Genomic DNA, 14,387 nt, shown 5'->3' on the forward strand with positions numbered 1-14,387 from the left:
ACATGCACCACTGAAATTGAACCTTTTCAAACAAAATTTCTTTTTTACCCTTTTCTGGCTTTTAAGCAACCACTAATGAATGAGTAGAGCAGTACATTTTCATTCTGTTATGGCTCTGCACCTTTAGTTTTCTGTTGTGTTCAGTCTTTAATACCCCATGCCATTAACCTTCAAAGGACAGGCCTCTTCTTGCCTCCTACTGCTAGCAGGAGGAAGAGATTGGTATGAAAAAAGCTGGTGCATATTGGGTTGCAGCTACCTTATTTCAGTTGTGGCATATTTTAATGTGCTCTTGCACTTCACCATAAATTACCAATGAAACAGCACAGTATTGTGATCTTCCTAGGTTGTGATGAAACTTCAAAAGGTAAGTGGGAAATGGCAGTCCATGAGGCTCTCCTCACAAGTAATTCAATTTCTCCATATGTCAGCTTTCACTTTACGAGAGTCTTACAGTCATACGAGATTTTACCCGGGCTTTCTGAACATCCCTGGATTTCTTTTCCCTCTCTTCAACTCTGAGCTTGGTTAGATGTACAAGTCTGGATAACTCATGTCTGTGTTCTTCCTGCTCTTGGAAAAGCTGGCCCTCTTCCGCAATACATTCTTCTAACACCTGGGCATCCATATCTGACATGGTTTCCTAAAGGAAATTCAATTCAGTTCCTTACACATTGATACAGCAATGTTGGCACATCTGAAGTCAGAAATGCTTTGGGTTTATCTGCCAAGTACATATAAATCCAGACTACAGAGAGTTTGTTAAAAAGGGAATATTGCTTTAACATACCAGCTGAAAGGCCATGCACCATCCTTATAATGTCAGAACACTGGGCAGGATGGTTCCTTATGGCTGTATAATCTTAAAGCAAGCTTGCTGTCAGTTCTTAACATGCCCATACTATGCAACATATGACATTTAGCTTTCACATTAAGAGACCAAATTTAGACATTGAAACCAGAGTAACGTATCTAGATGCTGGAGTTGTTGGAGATTCAGTCAGTACAGCCAGAGAACTCTGAAGAGCTATTTGTTGTATCCAGTGTATGCTAACTTCTTTAGGAGGAGGTGAGGGGGATGGCTTCCCAGGCTCCACTGACTATGGTGGCATGCCAGATACCTCAGCCACATACAAATAGTAACATGTTCAAACACAGCTGAATGCCACCTGATAATGCTAATGAATTCAAAGACAGCACAGAAAGAAAACTGATGTAAGAGAAAGAAGCTAAGGAGGTATGAGCTTAAGATGAAGTATGTCTGAAATACATTACTTCCTATAAAGTCACTTACAGCAGAGGCAAGTACTAACATTCTCATAATGCAGACAGCTGCATTCCCACACAATACATGGCTGTGCTGATACATCGACAACATGGATAGACACCCACAAATGACAAAACTCTGGAGATTAAAAACTGCAGCATACAGATACTGAATTGTCCTTGTTTCAGCAGCAGATTGTGCCATATCCCAAGGAAACTCACAGCCATTATTTTTCCAGTTCCGATGTCATTAATTATACCCAGAAAGACTTAGCCTAGAAAGTAAATTTGCTTTCTACCTTTCAATATGTAACCAGTGGCACCAAAAGATGTTTTTGAAACATGACAAGCAGGTGGTCTTTAAAACTGAACAAACACCATCACATTTTCTCACCAGAAGGCTGCAGCTAGAAACTCGCATCATTTTTTCTTCAAACAGCCCCTTTATTCTCATGACTGAAACTCAACCATTACAGTGACAAAGTATGAGAAAGCAGAACTCAGCACCTGCTCAGCTAAACGTCTCTTTGTAACTTCCACTTCTTTCTGCAGCTCTCGGCGTCTTTCCAACAAAACTTCATTACTTTTAGAGAGAGTTTCTACCTGCAAACACAAACCAAGCACACTGAGTGTTGCAAACAGAGATGTGAAAAAACTTTTAGGTCATCTACTTGAAGCAGTTATACAAAGGAAGAAATTAGTTTTGTCTTGCTACCCTAGCTAGTCCAAGAGGTGTTTGCTGAGTTCCTCAGCAATATATCCACATTTCTCATATTTTTCCTTTAAACAATATAACTACAAAGGGTAAACTTCACAAAGCCCAGTTTAAGCACTGAATTTCTAAGAGCTGTATTTTTCAGCATCTACACTCTCATTTAAAAAAGTAAAAATCACTAAGACTCACCTTCCAAATTCACAGAGGATTTTTCTGACCTTACACAGATTTTAATAGAGACATCTGTGTAGATTTGTTATATTTCATGAGGTTTGTTACTAAAGTGAAGATTTTCATGTTTCATCCTTAGACTCTAGGAAGTCAAAGCAGACACCATAAACAGTCACGTACTATTTTTTCTTGGGAAAATTTGTTTATTTAATCAGATTTTATAATGGAATGCACATAGGAGGATACATTAGAAACTACCTTCTGTCTGAAATATATCATCTTGTGAGACCTCAAATACTGCATCCAGTTCTGGTGTCCCCATCATAAGAATGACACAGAGCTGTTGCAGTGAGTCCAGAGGAGGGCCACAAAGGTGATCCAAGGGCCGGAGCACCTCTGCTATGAGGATAGGCTGAGGGAGCTGGGGTTGTTCAGCCTGGAGAAGAGAAAACTCCTGGGGGGACCTTAGAGCTGCCTTTCAATACCTGGAGGGATCCTACAGGAAGGCTGCAGAGGGACTTTTCATAAGGGTGTCTAGCAAAAGGACAAGGGAAAATGGTTTGAAGCTGAGGGAGAGTAGGTTTAGGCTGCATCTTAAGAAAAAGTTCTGTAATGAGGATGGTGAGACTCTAGAATGGGGTTGCCCAGGGAGGTTGTGGATGCCTCCTCCCTGGGGGTGTTTGAGGCCAGGCTGTGTGAGGCCTTGACAAGTCAAGTCTAGTTGAGAGGTGTCCCTGGCCAAGGCAGGGAAGTTGTCGTAGATGATCTCTGAGGTACTTTCCAATCCAAGCCATTCTATGATCTGAACGATCCCACTACCAGTCTACTTGCCTGATAAAACTTGTAAGTCAAAAGGTTGTATCAGCCTCACATGGACTAACTTCTTAGATTTAAACTTAGGAATTCTTTATGGTTATAAGTAAGTAAGAAATAAACACAGCAGACAGATGTTGCATATCTGTAATCCATACAGTTGGGAAAAAGATGACACTGAATCATGTGTCTGGAAGCTATTCAAAGAAGGATATGCGCAACCCTACGGTATCACTCCCAGATCTCAACCAGATGTTAAGAGTGCCAAACACTATCACTCAATATAGCTAAGGGATGTTTTGCATATATATTAGATAATGTTATAAAGTCAGATGTTCACCTGCATTAGGGAAAGGTAAACGAGAGGCACAGGAAAGGTCAAACTGCAGAGTTACTTTGGTTTCAGCTGCCAGCTCTGAGATTTGATTTGACTTAGGTTTACTAAAAGGTCAGCAAAACCTGTTCTAAGGAAGTAACTTCCACTCTTGTGGAGGGAATAAACACGGCTCTTCTGTGGACCACTATTTACCGGTTCTGCTGTGTGCATTTCCACATTTTCAAGATGAGATTCTATAGAATGCCATCAAGTTCTTGGGTCTTAAAGTAGAAAGCTCATGTAAACACAAAACATGACTAAACTCAGGCACTTTTGGCTGTCTCTGCCTTGGCCTGGCTGAAGAGAAGGAATGCATGGAGAGGAAGAGGGGCTCTGTTCCGGGCTGGTGGCAGCTGGAGCGGCCAGTTCTCTTTCACACAGAAGGTTGGTGTTTAGCAAGAGCTGACCTTTCACAACTTACTGAGAATAATAACATATTTGAAGGAAGTGTTCCTGTAATTTCCTTATTCTACAAACCAGTTATTTTGCACTTGGCACGTGATTGAAAGTAACAGAAATCTGGGGAAGCACACTGATGTACTGCTGTTTCTGCCACTACATTTTTAAATTAGCAATTAATTCTTGTGAATTTTTCACTTGAAGCCACAAGGGGTAAGTGGAAATCCAGCTTTCTAAGCAGTTAAAGGACCTGCAACTACTTAAAATATTTTAACTTCTCCTAGGTGTGCTCCCAAGGCTTCCAAAACCAGTCTCAAGATAGCAAAGGCTAAGCAGAATCAAGATTCCCACTCCAGTACTACAGTCCATGATGCAGAGGAGAATGGTTTCACATTTACTCTTCCAAAAGAGCCATGAAAGGAAGCAGAGAAAATGCAGAGCATGGGAAGATGGGCTAAAATAAGGATATTGCCTGGCCTGTTTGTGTTAGAGTAGCATCCTGCAACTTCTGGAGTAAAATACTGCTTAGAATTCCACTTCTATGCATACTGGCATTCTCTTTCCTTCACTCCTCATGATGATGCTACATGCAAGACACATCCAAGCCTAGAGAGCAACCTAGTATCAGCACCGAGCCTTTAGGGTTCTCATTACTGGTATCTCCCTTTTGCAATGTGAAGGGTTTGGGCTTGGAATTCACCCAGGACTGTGAACCAGAGCCATCAGTGGGTTATGGCATTCAATTTGAGCATTACATGGGTTTGAACAACTATGGTTCTCCCTCCGGGAGATTCTCTTAGCAGATACTGGACAGAAACTCAGTATGTGGTTTAGGATCAAAGACTCTCCTCCCAGATGGGCTTATACTACTAGTAAGTACACATATGACTTCAGAGTAACTTCAGTGAATCAGAGTGGAAGGGGTGGAAGAGACCTCTGGAGATCATCTAGTATTTCTATTACAGCCAGAGCACCTAGATGCTTCTCTGTCAGTTGTAGTAACCCTCTTGACACTTTCACCTGCCTAAGAATTAAAATGGTCTTCTCCCCTTCCTCCTTTTACGACCAGTCAAAAGAATTCACAGACAGAGTTCTTGCAAGCAAATTTCAAATCCTTATGATCAATGCATTCATACAGACCTCCAACTTGAGCCTTTCGTGCTGTGACTTATCTTGTTTCAAGGAATCATAAATCACATTCATTTGTAACTCCATCTTTTTTAAATTTCTCAGTTCTCTGTCTTTCTGTGTTTGCTTGTGAAGAAAAATATCCTGCTGCTTTTTTACCTCTAAAACACATGTTTTTAGATTATCTTCCAGAGCTGCTCTGTAGAGATAAACACAGAATTATAGAAGCAGGTAACCTGACCAAAATACGCACACAAGCAGTCACAGTCATTTTAGTGGGTTTTAAGTACTGCATCAGTATGGCTAAGCATCAAGAGAAACTCATAAACTACTGACATTAAAATGTAGCATTTTAATAATTTCAATCAATGATAATATTCCTAATAATGGTAATAAGATCTCACAGTCCAGACTGAAGAGAAACTATTATTTAAAAGATAAGAGTACACTTCTTAACATGAGGGATTCTGTACATCTTCACTTCACTATTTCAGTTTAAAGAGCCACTACCCTTTAATACAAAGCTTTGTGGGAAAAGACATTGCTACAGAGAACATGGCCATGAGTACAACTACACATCTTCCTCTGCAAAGAAGGAAGCATTTGAAGCTTTCATTGACTCAATCAACCTAACAGTTTATTTTACCAAGTACTGACAAGCTCATTATTCAGGGGGATATTAGAAAGGTAACTAGTCAGTCCCCCCTGAAATTCAGGAGTATGTGGGTGCAGTATCTATGAACCTCATTTGAAAAAAAAAATACTTAAATACTTACTTTTTTTTTCCCTGGTTAAATATACTTTCTGTGGGTTACACACACAAAAAAAAAATTCTCTGGAGTAAGAAACCTTCTGAAAGATTTCCCTCTCAGAGCAAAACCCAGTTTCACTCTCCCAGGATTTTATCAAATGCTTATTTTTTTTTGTATCCTTCTTCAAGCCAGATCCCAGGTTCCACAAGTCTGTACAAAACATTCTGAAGTCAAAACCAAGCCTGATAATTTCTAATCTGTGCTGATTGCAGCATAAAAACTTGAAAATATAAGTAAGAGAGCAGAAGAAAGAAATAGGTCTTTGAGAATAGAGAGTTGTTCACTCATACTACATGGCTTATGTTTACTCCTCTAACCTGTCTAATAGGACTGCTGATTCCTTCTCTCTGATGATTTCTAGGGATTTTGTCAAAGCAATGCATTCTTGTTCTTTGCTTTCCAGCAAAATTTGTTTCTCATGCAATTCTTTCATTACATCTTCTCTTTCTTGCAAAATCTCTTCAGTCCTTTTTCCAATGCCTTTCAGAGTAGCATTCAGCTCATCTATTTGGTGATTAAGGGCTTCTTTCTGCTTCTCTGCATCCCTGGGGATATATTTTAACAGAACAGTAGGGGTTAACATCTCCACCTGTATATTTAAATAGCAAAATGCAAGCTGCTACACAAGAAAGAGAAGTCTGGCTACTGCCTTGAATTTTGTCTGTTGAAATACTGGAGACCAGAATTCACATCAGGAGCTTACAGCAAAGCAGCTCTGACTAACAAACTGGTATAGCTGTGTTAAAGGAGAATGATTGTTTAGCTCAGGCCAGACTATCAGCTGTGAACACTGCTGCTTTCACTGAGGCCAAGAGAGATCAGCTGATGTACAGGCACTGAGGACCAGAAACTGTAAAAAGCCTAATTGACAGATGCCAGGGTAACATAATTCTCCATTACAAATCTACTGAGCGGATCTGATATACAGTAAAACACCACAGTAAGATGGTTAAGCAATTTGGGACTAAGCTTTCTTTTATAATTTCTTTGTTGTACTTAAATTGACAATGTTTCACAGCATACAGTGTATTTTTTCAGTACATGCATGCATTTTAAGTGGATTATAAATGTTTTTTTAAACATTGATCCTAAGGTCACTCAACAACTATACCAAATCATCTCTGTAACAAATGGATGAAATCACAGATCCATATTCATGCACAGATAATTATTTATTAAAGCCATACTTTTTTTTTCGATTCATCTTCTCAATTTCTTTTCTGAGATGTGTTGGAACACCAAGGATCTTAACCAGCTCATCCTAGTGACAAAACAGAAAGGTTATATTAATAGCCTCAAAATCTGATGAGATTTCACAGACATAATATTCACCTTGAACTGCTGTGAAAACAGCCAGGAAACATTTTCAAATTGTTTGAGCTTGTCCCAGGGAATTGCAGCTGCTGCTTTTGAAACTAGACATTGATAGTTATAATTTCATTATGTCTGCAAGATACAAATTAGGCTTGAATATTATTAATACTATTAATACATCTGATTATGTTATCTATTCCAAAGACCTGCTGATGTTTCTAAATTCTCAGCATAAATCTGTGTTAACTTGGAACTGAGTGTCTGTTAGAGCAGCCTACAATAATACAATGCATCAAACAAGTCTTTACAGAAACCACTTTTTAATCAAAACCTTGACTATTATTATTTCCTGTAGAAGTAGGCACAGCAGCATGGTTTTTGCCTACTGAAAAATGGTGAAATGCCATTTAATGAATTTGGAATGACAGACATTCAGAAGGTTCATTTCCTTGGCCAAAGCAGGCACTCATATACACATACATGCACACAGAGATATAGACAGACACAATTCATTTAGGGTTACTTTTAAAGTGGCCTGCTTCTCCAGGAGCTGGTCCTTTTCGTTCTCATCTGCTAACATCAGCCTTTGCTTGGATAAAACATCTTCCTTAATTGCATTAATTTCTGCTTTCCTTTGGATTACTTCTTTGCAGAGCTCATCACAATTGTCTCTCAACCGTTCCATTTTCTTTTCTGTTTCCTTTAAAAATGAAAGAAAAGATCAGATTAATTTTATTTTCCCTTCTGTATTTTGCAGGTTTGTGATATTAGAGAATCATTAACGTGACGACAACATTTTACAACAAAGTATGAAATATATTTTTTTACCAGACATCTTTCTTCCATCAACAACCAGCAGAATTTTATTTCCAACAAAACCACATTTATTCATCAGGATTTATAACCATAAATGTATTTTCCACACTCACATCCTGAAACCAAAACCCTGCAGCCATCTTTACAAGCAGTATTCATTTGCTGAATACAGTAAAAAATTTCCGTGAGCAAACTTCAGAAAATCCAGATCTTTTCTGAATCAATTGTTTATTGCTTGCCGCAGAGTTATAACACCTGAATAATAAAATATAGCCTCTCCTTGATTTCTCTTTGCATTTCAGATTTCAAATAAACTCTAGAGCTACACACACTGTGAAAATATTTTCATTGATGCTTTTATAAGTTAGCTAACAGAACACAAATCATGGCTTTTCTCACGTTTTGTACTTACTCTTTGTCTTGGAATTCTTTCATATTCATTTTCCAGAAGGCTTTTTTCTTCTTCCAAACTACAGGAAAATCAAACCAGAGATAAATATATTATTAGTATGATAAATATTACTACAATATTGTGAACGGTGAAAAAAGTGGAAGCCTGTCTTGTGCTAAGACTAAAATATATGATGAATTATCACAAGGGACAACTGAAGGTTGCTGACTGGCAACTGGAAGTCCTGAAAGACAGGCTGTACCAGTGCAGGCTTTTTCTGCAGTGCACACATCTAAACAGGGATGCATTTATGTTTGCACTTACCCTCAGGTTGTCTAAATGTATAAATACATCAATATGGACAATCTATCTTCCCAACACATGTTGGCAGAATTCCTAGTTGAACTCCTTGGGAGTGGCATAATCACACTAATTACAATGAACATCCACTTTGCACAAATACCTGTAACAGTCTGACTGCCACAAAATCTGATTAAGTAAGTCCTGGGCAAACTGATCAAAGAGGTTGCATTGTTTGTCGTCACTCCTTGCTGTGCCCTCTTTAATATCATGCCACATGATCAAAAAGCAATCTCCAAAACCAGGAGGGAGAGCAAAGTTGACACTTGTTTTGCTTTTGTCACATTCCTCACTCATGAGGACAGATTCCTGTGGAGCCCTGCCAGTTAACACAGGCATTTCCATCCAGCAAAAGTAAAATAATTTGAACATTGCATTTTCTGTGACCTAAACAAAGGCAACACTGAACAGCAGGCACCTAGGTACCTTAAGAACTGGCGGACAACTACTTACAGACAAAAAAACACTGAAAGTGAGAAAAGAAAAAGGGGGTAAAAGAAAGAAGTTAAATCTCTGCCTTTTGAGCAATGAGTTTTGTCCAGCTGCTCGTAGCCAAAAGTTAGACAGGTGCCCCTATGCTAAAATACTCCTTACTGTCAGTGGTAAAAATGGGAACCTCCAAAGGACAGGGTATCTGACATCTTCATTTTAGGAAGATACAAATTACCAGCTGAAGATAATGTATATCTCTCTGTTGACTCCAGAGGAAAACCAGAGACATTAACTCAGATTAAGATACCTTCAAAGATTTTAAGTTCAGTCTCTGATTTAATATGGACACAGAAGCTCAATGTAAGGTGAGCAGAGAAAATCTGATCTTTACATTTAGTATCTGTATCTTGCTATCTGAATCTTGCAATCTGTGATATAGGGACCTCAGCCTCATCACTGCCTATAAAACACTTAGACATCAATCACAACCACAAACAAAATGGCTGCAGCTGGTATTAGGCATTTATAATCCCCATTGGTTTATAGCCCTTCTGTGATGAGTACATTTTTCAACATCATGGTTTTTATTATTATACCTATAACAATATACAAAATGAAAAGAAGATGAAACTCTTTAGTTTAAGCATCAATGTTTCCAAATGTTTCTCACATTGCTTTACTTATTTCCATGAAGCTTTGTGGCAGTACTGTCCAGGAAAAGCTATCATGGATGCATATGTAAGGAGCTTAAAAAAAAAAACCCAACCAACCAACCAACCAAACAAAAAAACTTGGAAAATTGGACCATTAATGAAAATACATTCCAGACTTTTCCCTGGGAGATGTCTACAGCTGCAAGCTGACCCAGAAATAAAAAAAAAAAAATAAGCCAGAGAGATTAAGAAATATAGTGGTAGTTGTCAACAGAGTGCAGCTCCTCAGCTCACAAAATAGCCAGAATGTTGTTATCATTACGAATCCCATCACCAAATCCTTCAGCTGCTCTGACCTGTATAGCTGGGATTTCTGAGGAACCCACAGAAGGTGCTCAGCACCTCACAGCTAAATCTAGTGGCCACAAGGAGAAGACATCACAGCTGCCAGGATGCCAGCATGAGGTTCCTGTAAGGCTCTTAGCTGTAATTTGTATGTACTGGACAATGCAGTCACAAGACTAGTTGATAACTTTAACTATAACTCAATGTATTTTACTTATGGCTTGTAATTCTTTACTAGAAAAACTAGACCAAAGCTCCACTTTTCACTTTCTAATTACTAAGTGACTAATCCTGAAATAATTACAAGCCTTGAAATAATTTTCCATACTTGCAATGCTTCTACAAGGACAAACTAAGTTTCACAATCCTGACTTGGATTTAACAGTACTTCTGTGAATAGCCATTTTGCTACAGGAAGAACTGACAGTGAAGGCTGTAGATTTGACTCAGACTTTAAAATAAAGTTGTTTTCCAGAATCACACCTCTTTAACCTCACAAATTCTTGTGATAGATGATTTCATTACAAAATAATTGCTTACTTTAAAGTAGATGGCTTAGATGATAAATTAGATTTCATATTTATTATATATGTATTATTGTTGACACTATTACCTGACCAAAAAAAGCATAGCTACTTTATTTTTGTCTCACAAACCAAGAGTCTGAGCCTCACATGGCCATTAGAATGAAAAGTTTCTGTCTATAACAAATCTTTGCTGATCACATTTATCCTTTCCTTGTTCTTGTGCTAATCTGATTGCCTATACCTTTATTTACTGAGGCTTGTTCAGTCCCAGTTATATGGTGAAAATTCATGGTTCAGAATGCAATTGTATCATTTTTCCTTTTACTTTATTACACTTGCCTAATAGTTTTTGAGGTGAAGAACATGCCAGAAGTCAGCCTGACTGTCTCAGTAAAATCCTTCCAATTGCTGTGCAGACACACTAGCAACAAACCCAGCATAACCATGCAGCAGACCAGGAACACGAACTGGAAGAGGAGGCACACACCTACAGTCTCTCTCAGGCTGACTTCCTCGACAGCTAAAGTGCACTATTCAAGCTATGAGAAAAGTCACAGAATTTCTGAAAACCTGCTGATATGGCAGTGCTGAAACCCATTTAAATTTACTCTTGGAGTGCTGACTGCTCATTGGAATAGTGAAGAATTAAAATAGAAATATCCCCTTCAGTTGTTGCAAAAGCTATCTAACTGATCTGGGAAAAAATTGTTTACAGAGGCAAGCGAACAGGAGATGAAATACGGAAAAGAGAGCACAGAATACCACGGGACTTTGTGACAAAACATAACTTTGCTGATGTTATGGTGTATCTAAATGACTCTTCAAGAGAAAAAGTTTACTGCTGTCAGATTTGGATCTGAAGGCCAAAAGGGTGCTAAGTACTCTTAATTCTTAGCTATCAGAGAACGTGAACTGAGGCAGGAAATAAAGGAAAGCAGAGACTAGAGATAAGATCCAAAGAAAGAAAGGCTTACAGACACAGGGGAGCAGATCTGCTGAGGCTCTCACTTTCAGCTCAGTGGTATTTCTCAGTAGATAAGATCCAAGACTTCTAAGAAAAGGATAAAGCAATAGATAAGACACACAGATATTACCTTCAAAAATCTTTTCCCCTTCACTTTCCCCACCTGTTCTACCTAAGAAGGTAAATAAGCAACATGTTTGTTTTCAGACTAACAACCATTAGTGAAAGCACACAGGAGAAGTTCCCTTGTAAGTGAAAAGCACAGCTGGTGCTGTATCAACACAGTTGGACAACAGGGGAAACTGTACTCCAGAGAGATCAAGGGCCAAGAGAAGTTTGACCATGAGAATCTATCCTTCTGAGTGATGATGGAAACCAAGAAGTTACCTAACAGCACACTTCTAATATCTTTGATGCAGCTTCCCCTCTGTGGCACCAGTCATGCACACCAAGATTTCAGAAGACATTCCTTTATCACTTGTATAAAACCATCAGCCATACAGGTCCTCATTTTACATCAGTGTTCCTGTTGGATCACCGGCTGCTCACAGCTCTATTCTGGACATTCATTTCCACTTGCTTTCACAGGCACCAAACCCATCCCTTCTTTACAAAGGTGTATTCACACGCAGTAGCTGTTTTATTTTCATAGCTCATTTCAGTTGTCCCCACTGTCTTCACTTCCCATTCCCCACACAGATGTGTGTTCTGCCAGTCCTGTTCATCCAGCACTACTCCCTGCCATTTCTCTAAGCAGCACCTTCTCTCCCAATAAACAAATCCACACAACCGTGTCCCATCCTCTTCACTCCATGCCCACAACACATGTAAGACACGATGCTCCCACGAGGCAGGAAACAGATTCCAAACGAGGAACAATCTTCAGCTCTTCAGTTTAGAAAGTTGACAAATTGGGAGTGGAATAAAAAAGAGGTCAAACCATCCTGCAGCAGTGAAAGTGAAGAGGATCAGATGTTCACTGTCACATCCATTACAAAAACTACAGGGCACAAAATGAAGCTTGCATGAGCCAGGTTCAAAAAAGGAAGAGGTGGCAGTCCTTGTGTAGTTTTACCTGTGGAACTCATTGCCCAGGGTGTTGCAATGCCAGAAGTTTATTTGACTGAGGAAGACACAAGAGAAGTTCAAGGAAGAGGGGTCATCTGAGGATTCCTAAATACAGAGGACTGTATCTGACTCATGAAATCCCTGCATCACAAGTGGCTGGGGGCTGTACTTGTGGGTGTTGTTAGATACTGTGCCATGTGGACCTCTGATCAGACGGTACAGCTGGGTTTCATCTAATGCAATACAGAGAAGGAAACAGAGGAAGTTTCTTATTACAGTAAAAGAACACTTTTCAAAGTATGACTGACCCAAAAAGTGTGTTTTTAATCTGCATGATAGAGTATTAAATTTATATACAGAAATTAATGCAGGGTATGCGCTAGGGTAATTGAAACAATACCTAAATTGTATTTCTGTTAGACAGAAACCGTCTTTTGACTATAGCTTGAAAATACAGTATATTAAATGACCCCTAAACATACAAAACCCTGTCATACTTTTGAAAAGTGATTAAAATAAATCAGTTAAAATTGTTCATAAGCTATGAGGACAAACGGGTAAAAGCATGATATTTTGAAGAGCTCGTTTCTGGACTGCTTGGAAATTGCAATAAATTCCATATTTAATAAGTATTTCAGGAAACTTCATGTTGCTTAGTTATCTCATAGCACATAATTTTTTCCAGATGCTTTTCATGTTTCTTTATTTCTCCCACTCCCAATTTGCTTCTCTCTCAAGTTTCTTTCTCACTTAGAGCATTTAGCTCTAAAAATAAAAAAAATAAAAAATAACTGCCAGAAAAATCTGCCCTATGCAGTTTTTTCAGTGCCCTTGCTCTCCTTGCAGAAAATAGCTTTAACTGCTGAGATGCTGACATTAGTTATTTGTATGCACCAACTACACTACATCTGGATTGAAAATGGGTAAAAATAGCAAGGACCCCACAAAAAGAAGATGTAAGTTCATCTCCATTGGAGAATATTTTAAAAATACAATGTTTGTAATTTTACTATGAAAGCTTCAATACACCACACAAATATATGCAGATAATTAAAATATATACAATAGCAACCTTGCTCTGGACTTTTCTCTCTTCACAGAAATGTCAAATATTCACTTCTTTCATAGCCAACTTTTAATTTTTCCATCATCAGAATATAGAATGACTTCTCCTTTAAATACTTGACTAGAAAAACTTGACTACACTGTGCCTCTGATGTTAAAACAGCACTGTATCTATTGATGACATTTTTTCAATAAAATCTCAGTCACCAGGTCTTTGAGACACTTTAATCATACATATTAAAGATGTCCTAGACTAGAATTGTTTCTGTACTCTTTTCCTACTTAGACATTAATTATGCAATCTAGTAAATTTTAAACAGCATTTCAGAGGACACCATAACATGGTCTAAAGTTAAAATTTTGCACCGATTTTTGCACCAGTGTAATTTTATTATCACTGAAATGTTGCTATCACTAGGGAAAGGTTTTAGCAATTTGTTTACCAAAAGCCATCAAGCAACCTGCCTGCATAAGATGGAGATCAGATGATATTCTCTGTTACTACCTAGCTAGATAAGCTATGACAAAACAAGCAGTGTTTGACACGCATCACCTACCATTCCATCTGGAGCTGAATCTCATACTCTCGGTCTTTAATGGCCTTGTATTCATTTTGGCAACCAAGAAGTTGTAGCCTTATTTGGGAAGCTTCACTGGAGGATTCTTCAGGGAACTGTTCTGCTTTTTCCAGTTCATGTTGTTGTTGTTCCAGTTCTACACTAAGATGTTTGGCTTCCTGCAACAGCTGGATCTCAGATTCCTGTAAACTATA

General features: G+C 38.5%; 1 protein-coding gene across 1 annotated transcript in view; it reads right to left on the bottom strand.

Moving 5' to 3' along the window:
- CCDC146 (coiled-coil domain containing 146) overlaps nt 1–14,180 on the bottom strand; it is a 28,020-nt gene extending 13,840 nt beyond the window's left edge. Inside the window, exons 1-8 of the mRNA XM_054399648.1 lie at nt 14,173–14,180; nt 8,223–8,280; nt 7,506–7,694; nt 6,868–6,941; nt 5,998–6,225; nt 4,881–5,067; nt 1,774–1,869; nt 473–643 (exon numbers count right to left, since the gene is read on the bottom strand). Coding sequence (XP_054255623.1) covers nt 473–643; nt 1,774–1,869; nt 4,881–5,067; nt 5,998–6,225; nt 6,868–6,941; nt 7,506–7,694; nt 8,223–8,280; nt 14,173–14,180 — 1,011 coding nt within the window. The remainder of the gene's footprint in view (nt 1–472; nt 644–1,773; nt 1,870–4,880; nt 5,068–5,997; nt 6,226–6,867; nt 6,942–7,505; nt 7,695–8,222; nt 8,281–14,172) is intronic.
- Between the last annotated feature and the right edge of the window lie 207 nt (nt 14,181–14,387).

This window comes from Indicator indicator, chromosome 3 (assembly GCF_027791375.1).
Source record: "Indicator indicator isolate 239-I01 chromosome 3, UM_Iind_1.1, whole genome shotgun sequence".
Taxonomy (NCBI): Eukaryota; Metazoa; Chordata; class Aves; order Piciformes; family Indicatoridae; genus Indicator; species Indicator indicator.